Below are 13909 nucleotides of genomic sequence, written 5' to 3' on the forward strand. Positions count from 1 at the left end.
CCCGGCCGGCCCGTGCGGCGGAACAGCCCCGGCTCGGGGCAGCCACCGCTTTCCAGTCGGGTCGGTGCCGGGAGCGCGCAGGGAGCTCGCCCGGGACGGGACCAGCTGCGAAGTACCAGGGCCCGGCCCCCTTCCCATCGCCTGAGCGCGGGGGAGTGTCTCATGCTGCCCTGGGCTGGGGGCAGGACACACACACAAACACACCCCCAGTAGGGGGCAGGACACGGACACACACACACACACACACACACACAGCCACACCAGCAGGAGGCTGGACACACACATACAAACCAGCAGGGGGCAGGACACACACACACACACAGAGACACACCAGCAGGGGGCAGGACACAAACACCCCCCCAGCAGGGGGCAGGACACACACACCCACACAGAGTCACACCAGCAGGGGGCAGGACACACACACAGACACCCCAGCAGGGGGCTGGACACACACACAGACACCCCAGCAGGGGGCTGGACACACACATACAAACCAGCAGGGGGTGGACTGACACATACGCGCGGGCTCCCGGGGCTGGGTGGGAGGCACCAGCTGGTCTCACCGGGCAGCCCCCCCGCGGGGTCTCCCCGCCCACGTCACTGCCCAGCGCGGGGGCCGGCTCCGGCTCCGGCTGGGGAAGGGTGCGGTGGGGGAGGGGATCCGCCCCAGCAGTGACCCGGATTCACACAAAGCCCCATTGTGCGGGGGTGGCAGCGGAACCCACGTGGGCCCTGTGGGGCGGGGCCGTGGGAACGGGACACAGACAGAGCCTGGAAAGACCCCGGCCGGAGGGTGAGGGGCGCAGCCCCCCAGCCCCGCCAGTGCCCCTCACTCCCGACCTGCAGCCCCTGCTAGCCCGCCCCCCCCCCAGCGCCCCTCACTCCCGACCTGCAGCCCCTGCCAGCCCTGCCCCCCCCGGTGCCCCTCACTCCTCCCTAACTTCAACTCTCCCAATCCCGGGCGCCCTCCCCCCCCCCCCCCCCCACTGCCCGATTGGGTCCCTACGGGGCGATTCCTGCCCAGGGTGGTGGTTGGGAATTGGGGGGCTGGAGGGGGAGGGGCTCAGAGATGGGGATGGCGACACAGTGGGGGGATTAATGGGGGGGATGCAATAACACAGGGCTGGTGCTGCCCATTGCTGAGGGTCCCGCCGTGTCGTCCCCCCCCCAGCCCCCCAGCTCCATGGCAGACCACGGCCCGCGCTCGCTGCTATACGAGGGGATCATGCTTCCGGCCCTGGTGCACAGTACGGAGAGCCTCCGGTACGCCCAGCTCGGCTTCCAGGTGCGAGACAGCGACGTCTTCAGTGTCACCTACCCCAAATCGGGTGAGAGACTCCCCCAAACCCCCTCTGCACTCCTATATCCTCCTTACCTGCACCCCCTACATGCCTAATACCTCCCCTTTACCTCCCATATCCCCTGACAGTCCCAGAGCCCCCCTCTGCCCGCTATACCTCCCCTGCACCCCCACACCTACCCCCAAACTGTGTGAGGTCCCCTCAGACCTTCCCCTGGATACCCCCACTGCACTCCACACCTATCCCAAAGCAGATGAGACCCCCTCAATTCCTGGGATCCTCCTATTCCTCCCCATCCCCTGGTGCCCCCCACACCCCTTCCCCCATCTCCCCCCATACCTCCACGTACCTCCGTCCCATCCCTAGCGCCTGCTACTAACCCCCTCCCAAGTCTGTAGGACCCCCCTCCACCCATGGCCCCTGGGATCCCCCCACAGCCTCCCTCAGGATCCCCACTGCACCCCCAAACCCCAACTTCTGCACCCCCTAAATGCCACTTACCTCCTCTGAACCCTGGCACAGTCCTTGAGCACCCGGCCATCTCCCCTACCCCCTGGGTCTCCCCACCTCCCCTACCCCCTAACTCCCCCTCCACCCCTCTGACCCCCAGCATCCTAGCTTCCTATCCCATCCCCCTGAGCCCTGGGGGTTCCCCCTTTGTACCCGAGTCCCCCCCATACTTCCCCTCACTCCTGGCTCTAATCACCCCCACACCTGGGGACCCCCTACCACCACCCCCTGGCACCCCTCCCCCAATATCTACCCAGCCTCCCATCTCCATCATTCTCCCTCCTCCCCCAGGCACCACCTGGATGCAGGAGCTGCTGACCCTCATCCACAGCGATGGGGACCCCCAGCTGGCACGGTCGGTGCCCTCCTGGGAGCGGGTGCCGTGGCTGGAGCAGACCACAGCAGCCGGGTTCCTGGAGAACCGGCCCTGTCCTCGGCTCATCTCTTCCCACCTGCCCTGCGGCCTCTTCCCCACCTCTTTCCACGGCTCCAACACCAAGGTGAGGGGCTGTGGGTTGGGAGTGAGGGGCACCAGCAGAGCTGGGCGGGAACAGGGCTGGGTTAGCAGGGGGCTGCAGATCGGGAGTGAGGGGCACTGGCAGGGCTGGGGGGGATCCCAGGGCTGGGCTAGCAGGGGCTGTGGGTTGGGAGTGAGGGGCACCAGAGTTTGGGGGGAACAGGACTGGGCTAGCAGAGGGCTGCGGGTCAGGAGTGAGGGGCACCGGCAGAGTTGGGGGGATCCCAGGTCTGGGCTAGCAGGGGCTGCGGGTCAGGAGTGAGGGGCACCGTCTCAGTCCCTGTCCCTGTCCCAGGTGATCTATACTGTGAGGAACCCCAAGGACGTCTGCGTCTCTCTCTATTATTACTCTAAAATGGCCTCGTTCCTGGAGTTCCAGGAGGATTTTGGGGAATTTGTGGAGCTCTTCAGTGCAGGCAAAGGTACCAGGCAGCGCGGTGCAGTGGTTAGAGCAGGGGGTGCTGGGAGCCAGGACTCTTAGGTTCTCTCCTGGCTCCAGGAGGGAAATGGGGTCTAGAGGGTAGACACGGGGGGCGGGGCAGGACTCCTGGGTTCTCTCCTGGCTCCAGGAGGGGAGTGGGGTCTAGTGGGTAGAGCTGGGGCTGGGAGCCAGGACTCCGGGCTGGGGAGCTGCATGTGTCCAGGCTGTTATACCAAAGGGTCTTCAAGCCCAGCCTCTGGGTCCCTCTGTTCGTTTCATGCATGAGTTGGCATTTTACCCTCGCTCCCTAACCCCACCTTGCTTCCAGTGCTGTTTGGCTCCTGGTTCCAGCATGTCAAGGGCTGGCTGGGCCTTAGGGACCGTCTCAACTTCCTCCTCCTGACCTACGAGGAAATGCATCAGGTAAGAGACTAGCACCAGAAAGAGGCGGGGCCAGGGAAATATACGCCCCCCAAGTCACACCCCTGGACTCATCAACCCTGGTATCTAGCCTCCTCCCTGCCCCCCCCCCCCGCACTGGATCAGACCCCCGGGCCCATCCACCCCCCTCCCTGCCCCCTGGGTCAGAGCCCTAGCCGGGCCCATCTACCCCGGTATCCCACCCCTTCCCTGCCCCTAGATCAGCCCCCGCCCAGGCCCATCTACCCCAGTGTCCCCCCCCTCCCTGCCCCCAAATCAGTCCCCTGGGCCCATCTACCCCGGTGTCCCGCCCTGTGCCAGGACCTGCGGGGCAGCGTGGAGCGGATCTGCCAGTTCCTGGGCAAGCCGCTGGACGCGCGGGCGCTGGACGGGGTGGTGGAGAACGCCTCCTTCCAGGCCATGAAGCAGAACAAGATGTGCAACTACAGCCTGGTGCCGGAGAACATCATGGACCAACGGATCAGCCCCTTCCTGAGAAAAGGTGGGAGAGGGGCGGTGCCTCTGCCGGGCAGCAGGGGGCGCTGTGGGGGGGGCTCTCAGCTACCCCAGCCTGGCCTCTCCCAGCAGGGGGCGCTGTGGAGGACTCCCTGACCCCCACCATTCTCTGCTTCCCGCAGGGGTCCCTGGCGACTGGAAGGGGCACTTCACGGTGGCGCAGAGCCAGGCGTTTGACCGGCTCTACCGGGAGCAAATGCAGGACGTGGGCGTCCGATTCCCCTGGGACGAGGCCTGAGGGGTCGCCGTCCCCCTCCACCGGACAGCTACAGTCTGTAGGGACCCCTAGATCCGTGTGTGTGGGCACTTGAAGAGTCTGCAGAGTCGGGGCTAGAACCCAGGAGTCCTGGCTCTCCCCCCCAACCCCTGCCTTGCTCTAACCACTAGACCCCACCCCCTCTCCCAGAGCGGGGGATAGAACCCAGGAGTCCTGGATTCTGTTCCTGGCCTCTGTCACGTTACAGCCATTTGGGATCATCAGCGTGTGTGCCTCAGTTTCCCTCTCTGTGGGACGGGGCCGAACCCCCCTTCCCAGGCCCTGGATTAATCCTGTAGCGTGTCACTAACAAATAACCCAGCACCAGAGTGTGCGGCTGCTGTGTGGGGAACCAGCCACCAGGGGGCGAAGCAGCTCGAGAAATGGAGGTGGGGGGCAGGCTTTGCCTGGCGTTGGGCCCCACTTAGGGGACTAGAGTGTGGGGGGGCTGCCTTTGTGCCCCATACAGAGGGTCTGTGCCAGGCCTTGCCAGGGGCACCCCTCCCCCCGCCCCATGACGCCCCCCCAGGTACCCACAGAGCATCCCACTCAGCCCCCCCCTCCCCCGACTCCTGCCTCCTCCATCCGGGATCAGAGCCCTGGCCCCTCCCCACCTGCCTCAGCCCCCAGCACCTGCCCACACCCCTCCCCCTCCCAGCTCTGTAAGGGGTTGCGGGGTAGCTGAGGCTCGGGGTGACAAACCCAACGTCCTTCCAGCTCCGGCAGGGGCTGCAGCCTGGAGTCCCCTTCCCCCATCCCTGCCCCCGGATCAGCCCCCCCCGGCCCATCTACCCCGATACCCCACTGTGACCCTTTCAGGGTTCTCCAGGGGTACAGGGTGAATCAGCAGCACCAGGCCACCTTGTCTGTGCTCACCAGCGGAAACGCCCAAACCTCCCGGCCGGTGGCTACACAAGCGCCCCACTCCAGGCCCCACCAGCCTGTCCCAGCAGGGGACGCTGTGGTTTGCCTACGCCAGCCCTTAGGGTCCTGGAGTGGGTCCTTGGGGCAGAGCTAACTTGAGGCTAAATCTATGGAAATAGTTACCCGCCCCCGGGTCTGCTCTGTCCCTGGGGCACCGGCCCCTCCAGCCTGTCTGTGCCCAGCCCCTCGACTGCTGGGGGCCCGCTGTGCACTCGGATGGGCTGCCTCCGTGGGAGCCAGGCCCCGCTCTTAACCACCGTCCCCTCAGTCCAGCCCTCTGCTGATCACCCGGCCTGGGGTCGTGTCTGCAGCAAAACCAAGAGTCAAACAGAAGCAAATGTAAGGCTTGGAAGCAGACACAAGAAAAATATAAACCGTGGGGTAAGGTCTGTGCTTATTCCTAGTTAATAAGCAGGGTAGGGTCTGCGCTTATTCCCAGTTAATAAGCAGGGTAGGGTTTGCACTTATTCCCAGTTACACTGGCTATAACCCATAGTTATTACCAGTTAATAAACAGTCCTGAAGCTGTAGTAATTACCAGGTAATAAACTGGCTAGAGTCATAAACACAGTCTAGAGCCTGAATTTATTCCCAGTTTCCTTTCCTGGCCAAGAAGGTGTTTCTCCCCCATTGGTGCGCCCGGCCAGCGTTTGTCCCATTGGGAGAGCCAGGATCCGCTTCTCAGGAGAGACTTACCCTGGCAGTGTGTCTCCTCCGTAACAAGCCATCTTGGGCCCGCGTCTCCCCCCATATGCGGTCCCCCCGCTTTTTCTCTCTGGTCGCACAGAAGCGTTTTGTTAATTCACTTTGCCCCAATGGGCCCCGCCACCCCCACTCAAAGCCTTTCTCTTGGGCACTTTGTCTAGGGCGGCCGCACGTGGCTGGGCCGGGCCCCAGATGTCCTCACTCCTGGGTGAGTTAGCGCCCAGGGCCCCACTCCCCTCCCAGAGCTGGGAGAGAACCCAGGAGTCCTGGCTCCCAGCCCCCCCCCCCCAACCATTAGACCCCACTCTCCTGCCAGGGCCGAGAAAGAACCCAGGAGTCCTGGCTGGATGGTGGGGGGTCCAGTGCATGAATCCCAGTGTCAACCCCCCTCATTCTTTGGTGGGGAGCAGCACAAGGGGGTTCTGTTATATTGGGGGAGGTCTTTTCTTAACCCCCCCCCCCATTTTCCTTCTTCTCTTACAGTGGCTGGCACATAGGGCCCCTGGACGTCAGCCAGCAGCCCCACAGCTCCAGCCTCCCCACAGACCATGCTCCAGGACCCCCTCCCGTGGGGCATTCCCCCCTCATTCAGGGAAATCCCCAACCCCAGGAAAGCTGCAGCATTCCACATTTCCCATGGCTGGATCACTGGGGGCGGAGGGGTGTGTGGAGATAGTTTGGGGTATGCCCTGCAGGCCCCTTTAAGCTAGCCTCTGAGGGGGCCATACCCCAAGGTTCCTGGAGCCCTGCACAGACAGCCCCTCTCTCCAGATGGCTGCACCCCAAGGTTGGGGAGAGAGATCCATACCCCAAGAATTCCATCTAGATGGATTTGTGGGACCCCTTAGCTGTCTGCTCAGCACACCCCAAATCCTCCCCTACCTCCTGGAAGAGGGAGCCCCCCTAGTTGGGCCCAGGCCAAAGGATGGGACCCCAAATTTCACTTGGGGATCAGACACAAGGCCTGTACCCCAAGATCTGTGAAGGGGGAGAATGCTGGGAACCCCTAAACTGTACCCAGAGGCAGTTCATGCCTTAGGGGGCACCCTGCGCTGCGGATGTAGTGTGGGGGCTCGGGGTGACAGCAGCCCTAACCCAGTCCAGGATCTGGGCTCCCCCAAATGAGTCCCAGCCCCCACATTTGTAAATAGCCCCAGCAGAGTTGGGAGGTCGCTGGGGGGCTGCTGGAATGAGAATCCTGGAGCCCTGGGTCGACACAGAGAGGATCAAAACCCCCAATTCGGTCTCTGTGCTGGGTGAGGGGTCCCCATATACCCAGCCCCTGCGCCCCACCCCAGAGGTGCTGCATCCCAGCACCAGCTGAGGGGTCCCCACGTCCCAGCCCGGAGGCAGCTGGGTAAATAACCCGTGCTGTGTGTGACTGTCACGCGTGGGGAGGGGAAGGGGGGGCGCAGAGCAACTACTGCGAAAACCTACATCCCTGTCCCTGCTGGAGCGCAGCGCATCGCTCCCACAAAGCACCGGGGGGCGCTGTACCCTGCTCTGACGGAAATCCCTGCACCCCGCAGTCACGGAGCTCGGGGAGGGGAGTGGGGCTGGGAGCCAGGACTCCTGGGTTCTCTGCCTGGCTCTGGGAGGGGAGTGGGGTCTAGTGGTTAGAGCTGGGGGGGTAGGGGGAGACTCTTGGGATCAGCAGCAGGCCCTGACTGGGAAGTGAGGTGCTAATGAGTGTCCCGTGGCCAGGTCGGGGGGGTCCTGCTCCACGCACTCTAGTACCCCCAGCGGGGGCCGAGCCCCTCCGCCCCCCCCCCCCCAGCCGACACGTGCCGCCCCATGTGCTGCCAGCCCCCCAGGCCTCTCCCCCTGCCGCCTCCCCGATTGGCTAAAAGTGGGTCAGGCTCCTCCTACCCTCCGGCTTCCTATTGGCCAAATCTAGGTCAGCGCTCTCCTCCCCCCGCCCATCACCTCCCCCCCCATGGCCCGGACACATGACCGGTCCGGGCGCACGAGTCTGGGCCTTGGCAAACATTCCCAGCCCGCTGATTGGCTCGGCCGGAGGCAGCTCGGGTGCAGGCCCCGCCCACCTCTGCAAGCCCTGCCCCCTTTTTCCCAAAGCGGGGAGTCGGGCAAAAAAAGAGATTAAAAAAAACCCATCCAGCAGCTACCGACAGCTGCGAGGCGCTGGTGGAGCCGGGGCCGCTGAGCTGAGATCGGGGGGGCGCGAACTTCCTAGCAACGCTGCACCCCCAAAACCTTGGGGTGCCCCCACCAGGAGAGCCCGGGGTGCTGGAAGGAGGAAGGAATCGCTGGCTCCTGCCCTGCGGACCCCCCCCTCCCCCCGGGCCACTGGGACACTGACAGGCGTGAGAAGTTTTTTTTGCTGCTGCAGAGAAGTGGGTGCGGGGGCTCTGCCAGGCTAAGGGGGGAGCCGGCTGTTTTGGGGAGCAGGGATTTTTTTTTCAGGGTCCCCACAGCGGGGATCCACCGGGGCTCGTCGCCGGACCAGATCCTTTCTCCGAGGGATCGACTGGGAAGCTCTCCTGACACTTGGGATCCCCAGCTCCAGTGGGCACAGCGGGGATCCCCGACGGGCCATGGCCAGGCCAGCGGCCCAGCTGGGCACCACGGAGCGGCTCCCCAACCCTTTGCTCTCCTCCCCGTCGCTGGGGGTGCCCGGGGCCGGCATGGTCAGCCTGAAGAGCCTCCTACAGGGACCCATCAAGAGCCCAGAGCGCAGGCCGAAGGATCTGACCACCTGTAAGTGCCCTGGCGGCCGTGCGTCTGTCCGGTCCTGCGCGGGTCTGTCGGGCTGGTGATCGCCATCCCAATGCCACCCGCCAGCCAGCCCCATACACACCCCTTCCCTGTAGGAATCCCACCATCCATCCATCCCCATAGGAACTCCTCCATCCATCCATCTGTCCATCCATCCATCTGTCCATCCCCATGGGAACTCTGCCATCCATCCATCCATCCCCATAGGAACTCCTCCATCCAGCCATCTGTCCATTCATCCATCCGTCCATCCCCATGGGAACCCCACCGTCCATCCGTCCATCACCATAGGAACTCCACCATCCATCCATCCATCCATCCCCATAGGAACCCCACCGTCCATCCATCCATCTATCCAGCCCCATGGGAACCCTGCCATCCATCCATCCATCCATCCCCATAGGAACCCCACCGTCCATCCGTCCATCACCATAGGAACCCCACCATCCATCCATCCATCCATCCATCCATCCATCCCCATGGGAACCCTGCCATCCATCCATCTATCCATCCCCATGGGAACCCCGCCATCCATCCATCCATCTATCTATCCATTTGTCCATCCCTATAGGAACTTTACCAGTCACCCACCTACCATAGGATCCCCACCATCCATCCGCCTGCTTGTCCATCCATCGATCCCCATAGGAACCCCCCATCAATCCATTGAACTGTCATCCATCCATCTGACATCCATCCATCCCCATAGGAACCCCCCATCCATCCCCATAGGAACCCCGCATCCATCCATCCCCGTGCAAACCTTGTCATCTCTCCATCCATGAACCTCGCCATCCATCCCATTCCCCTACTCCCCTCTATCTAATCCACCCCTCCGCAGTCTCTCTCCATACTGCCCTCCCTGCCCCATGTGACGAACTGTGACACCCGCAAACTGCCCAGTGCACTTATATTGCTGTGGAAATACACGCCGGAAAGGGCCCTCCATCCCCCTCTGCAGCCCGCCCAGCATGGCTTTCAGCCCTTGTCTGTCTGTCCAGTGGTGCCCTTGTGCCAGGCTGTGCCCACCCTCTCCTGTCATCTGGGGCAGGATTTGCACTCTGGGCTGGAGAGGGGCAGCCGAGAGGGAGGGAAAGGTGTGTGGGGGGAATTGCACTGGGCCCCAAGCTCAGGGGGCCCCCCAAAGGTCTGTGTAGATGCAGTGAAATGGGAAAGGTCCCAGCGAACGTGAGGTGCCCAGACCCCAAATTCCTCTGGGCCGGTCTGGCCATGGGGACCCCTCTGGGCAGCAGCCCTGGCTGCACCTGGGCCCAGCCATGTTGACTCCTGGGCCACCAGGAGCACTAACTTGTGTGCGGGAGAGAGACAGAGGCTCTGTGTGTGTGTGTGTGTGTGTGTGTTTGTGCAGTTTTGTGTACAAGACAGACAGACAGAAGTGGAGCGAGTGTGTGTGTATTAATGTGTGTTTGTGACAGACAGAGCGTGCATATTTGTGTGCGAGAGACGGACAGAGGCAGAGTGTGGGTGTATCAGTGTGTATTTGTGTGTGAGAGAGATGGACAGACAGAAGCTGTGTATTAATGTGTGGTTGTGAGAGAGACAAGCAGAGTGTGTGTGTGTGAGACAGAGGCAGAGTGTGTATGTCTTGGTGTGTGTTTGTGTGTGAAAGAGACAGACAGAGAGAAGCTGTGTGTGTGTGTGTGTGTATTAATGTGTGGTTGTGAGAGAGACAAGCAGTGTGTGTGTGTGAGAGAGACAGAAAGAGGCAGTGTGTGTATGTGTATTGGTGTGGTTTTGTGAGAGAGAGAGACGGACGGACAGAAGCCGTGTGTATTTGTGTGTTTGTGATAGACAGGTCTGGTGTATTTGTATTAGAGCCTCAGACAGAGGCAGAGCGTGTGTGTGTGTCTGCATGTGTACTTGTGTGTGTGTGTGTGTGTGTATTTGTGGGTTTGCAGGAATGGCCCTGGTCTTCCACCAGCCTGTCTTCTCCCACTGGGAAGTTTAGAAAAGTCCGGAGGCGCTGGGAGAGTCTGGGGGGCAGGGTCTATGCAGGTTCCCTGCCTAATTGCGTGACACACACACACACACAGCTCTAAATCCCCACAGCCAGCACACAGCCGGGACACGGGATGTGACAGGAGGCAGAGAAACGTGCGCGGAGGGTTGTTTTTTATTAGGGTTTTTTTTTTTTTTTTTGGCCTAAGGAAATGGTAAAAAAGCTCCAAGCGCCTGATCCCGTGTGAACCCAGGGCAGGGGGTGGGTTGCGTTTGACAGATGGGCGAGTCCCACCTTGGGCCTCTGGGGTCAAGCCGGGGCAGCCTCTGATGCTGTGCTCCAGCAGGATCTCGCTAGCCACGGGGTAGCCCCCTCCCATCCCATCCCAAATTCCACCCCCACCCCCGTGGCACATGCTCCCTGAAGAAGGCCCCGGGTTGCTGCTGGTCAGGAGCGAGGGGCACCGGCAGAGCTGTGGGGGAGCCCAGGGCTGGGCTAGCAGGGGCTGCGGGTTGGGAGTGAGGGGCACCAGCAAGCTTGTGCAGGGGAGCGCCCCCCCCCCCAGGGGAAGCAGCCCCTTCCCGCACCTGTGCTGGGGGAGGGGGCCCCTCGGGCAGTGACTCAGTCCTGCTTTCGGGGCGCTGCCCCGCTGGGCACGGGAGAAACCCAGGGCAGGGCGTGACCCAGGGCTGTCACCTGGCTCCCTCCACACGTGGGCCGGGGAGTCAGGCCCCAGGAATGGGGCGTCGCCCGGGCATCCCGCCTGCTCCACCTGCTGCAGCCCCGTGCCAGCCAGCGGGGCAGGGGGAGGGGCAGCCTGAAGTCTAGGCTGGGCGGGGCTGGGAGATGTGGGGTGTCCACCCGGCCTATAACCCCTTGTCAGCGCTGTCACTATGGGGCATCCCAGCATCCTTTGCTCCATTCCCCGCTGGTTTCTTCCCAGAACCTTTTGCACCATTCCTCAGTCTTCTTGGGACATCCCAGAACCCTTTGCACTGCTCCCCACTCTTCTTGGGGCATCCCAGAATGCTTTGCGCCCTGATTCCCTTCCCACCTTGACACCAGGCCTGGGGCGGGGGGTTGCTTTTGAAGCTGGAGACTAAAGCCAGACACACCAAACTCCAGGTGTTTTGGGGGGACAGGGGAGTCGGGGATCACAGGGGGATTTGTGATGCAGGCAGCAGACCATGAGAAACCAGGACTCCTGGGTTCTCTCCCTGGCTCTGGGAGGGGAGTGGGGGCCAGTGGTTAGGGCGGGGGGGAGCTTGGAGCCAGAACTCCTGGGTTCTCTCCCTGGGTGACTTTGCAGGTGCTGGTGCAGCAGTGCTCTGTGTGGGAAGCAGAATGGAAAGCCAAAGCAGGGTGCTCTCCTCCCCTGGGTGCCGACCGATCCCCCCGCCAGGCTGGAACCCGCAGCCGCTGGGCCCCGCACGGGGGGGGGGCGGGGTTAGAGCCTGAGCCGCGCACGCTGCAGTGAGCAGCCGAGCTGGGGTCGCCCGAGGTGAGCCAGGCCTCACGTGTGCAGGGAGCGGGCGGGCGGCACGTGTGTGGAGCCAGCCCGGCTGTGGCTGAGGCTTGGGGTGCAGCTGGGGCCCAGGGACGGGGCAGTGTCTGGCTGGCACCGTGCAGGCCCTGACTGTCCAACCCCCCCTCCCCCCCATCTGTCCATCCGTCCCCACACACCCCCGTCTCTCCCCACATTCCTCCTCTGTCTATCTCAGTCTCCCTCGTCCTTCTCTCTCTGCACCATTATCTCTCGCTCCTTGAGTTCAATACACCCCCCGGCTAGGCCGTGCCCCCCCTCCCCTGCAGGGTCTCGGTGGTCTGGGGGGCTCCAGGGCTGCTCCCCATCGCTCAAGGCGGGGAGGTCTGGCTGCAGTCCAGTCAGTTTCTCTTCCTGGGTCTCTGGCGAACACACCCAGCCTAGGATTCGTGCACACCTCCCCCTGCCCCCACTTGTGCCTGCAAATCCACCCACTTGTGCACTTACTGGGGCACACACCTCCACACACGTGTGCCTACAAACCCACCCTCTTGTGCACACATTGGTGCATGCACCCCCACCCCCATGTGCACACACTCACGCATGCACAACTACAGGGCCGCACTCGCGGCCCCCGTTCCCTGGTGCTCCCCTGCCCCTGGCCACGCCCGGCTGCTTGCTCCCGCATTCCTGGGTGCGGTGCCATGCAGGGCCTGCCGCTCACACCCCCAGCACACCCCCCTCACGTGCGCCCGCTTGTGCTCTCCCCCCTGCGTGCAACCAGCGAGCTGTGGAGGATCGCACTGCCAGCGCCCCACGTGAGCACAGGCCGGCTGCCACTGGGAGCCGACACACGGTCGCTTGGGAACGCGCCCGCGAAATCCCGCAGCTCCCACACTCACACACCACTCACGCGGATTTGAACGCCCTGTGGACTCCCACAGCAGGGCCTTGGGCAGACACACAAAGTGCAGGGCTCATCTCTGCCAGCAGGGACACACACTCCCAGCCCCCGCCTCCCCCCAGCTCTAACCACTAAACCTCACTCCCCTCCCAGAGCTGGGGAGAGAACCCAGGAGTCCTGGCTCCCAGCCCCCCAGCTCTAACCACTAGACCCCACTCCCCTCCCAGAGCCAAGGAGAGAACCCAGGCATCCTGGCACCCAGCCCCCTCCTGCTCTAACCACTAGTCCCCACTCCCTTCTCAGAGCCTGGGATGGAACCCAGGCGTCCTGACCCCGCTCTCTCCCCCTCCAGGCCTGGCCAAGGAGAAGGAGCGGAAGATGGAGGAGGAGCTGGGGGGCGCTCGGGCGGGACAGTGTGCCTACCTGGGCTCCCTGCTGTGGGAGCGGACCCTGCCCTACAGTGAGATTGAGTACGTGGACCTGGACGAGTTCCTGCTGGAGAACGGGCTCCCCCCCAGCCCAGCCCAGCCGCCCTTCTCCCCGGCCAGCCAGGTCACCAGCTCGCCCTCCAGTGGCATCGCCGTGGACCTCAGCCGCCCGGCCTCCTGCACCTCCTCCGCCTGCTCCTCGCCCGCCGAGTGCCCGGGCAGCAGCGATGGGGACCAGTGCTGCACCACAGCAGGTAGCCGGGACCGGGAGGGGCAGTGGGGCCAGAGGGCACCAGTAGGGAGCAGGGCTGGGGGTGATGGCAGGGAAGTGAGGCTGGGGGGCAGTAGTGCCCATGGGAGCTAGGGGGCCCAGCAACCTGGGGGGCTGTGTCAGGGGGTGGGGTCTCTGCTGAGTCACTGCCTCTCAGTCCCTGCCCCCCAGCACCAGGACACATGGAGGGGGTAGTCCCCTGGGCCCGCCCCACTCACAGCCCTACAAGCCTCCCAGGCAGCCTGAACATGGCCCCATGCCAGGGAATGGCCCAGGGGCGCTCCCCTAACAGGGAATCCCCCCCCCACCACTCGGTTATCCTCCAATCCCCCCCCATAAAGGGGTATCCCCAACCTCCCCCCCACCCATAACGATATTCCCAATGCCCCATCACAGGGAATCCCCCCACCACTCGGTTATCTCCCAATCCCCCCACCACCCATAATGGGGTATCCCCCCCTCCATAACAGGGAATCCCCCCCCACCACTGGGTTATCTCCCAATCCCCCCACCACCCATAATGGGGTATCCCCCCCTCCATAACAGGGAATCCCCCC

The 13909-nt window shown here is 63.4% G+C and overlaps 2 protein-coding genes across 4 annotated transcripts in view; both read left to right on the forward strand.

The window, feature by feature from the left end:
* Positions 1-697: 697 nt before the first annotated feature.
* On the forward strand, positions 698-5435 carry LOC117887244 (sulfotransferase 2B1-like). Of its 3 annotated transcripts, none has more exons than XM_034789601.1 (7): positions 698-793; positions 1172-1328; positions 2103-2311; positions 2624-2750; positions 3078-3172; positions 3473-3671; positions 3808-5435. In XM_034789601.1, the coding sequence occupies exons 2-7, from the start codon at positions 1184-1186 to the stop codon at positions 3921-3923; spliced, it is 891 nt and encodes a 296-aa protein (XP_034645492.1). In that variant the 5' UTR covers positions 698-793; positions 1172-1183; the 3' UTR covers positions 3924-5435. The 3 variants fall into 3 exon arrangements, with proteins under 3 accessions (XP_034645492.1, XP_034645494.1, XP_034645493.1); XM_034789603.1 differs by having other exon boundaries at positions 3491-3671; XM_034789602.1 differs by having other exon boundaries at positions 711-793; positions 1180-1328.
* Positions 5436-7376: 1941 nt separating this feature from the next.
* The window catches only part of DBP (D-box binding PAR bZIP transcription factor), a gene marked incomplete in the record, with an annotated part of 14235 nt that continues 7702 nt past the window's right edge, over positions 7377-13909 (forward strand). Inside the window, 2 exon segments of the mRNA XM_034789605.1 lie at positions 7377-8288; positions 13006-13335. Coding sequence (XP_034645496.1) covers positions 8126-8288; positions 13006-13335 — 493 coding nt within the window.

This window comes from Trachemys scripta, chromosome 14 (genome assembly GCF_013100865.1).
Source record: "Trachemys scripta elegans isolate TJP31775 chromosome 14, CAS_Tse_1.0, whole genome shotgun sequence".
Classification (NCBI taxonomy): Eukaryota; Metazoa; Chordata; order Testudines; family Emydidae; genus Trachemys; species Trachemys scripta.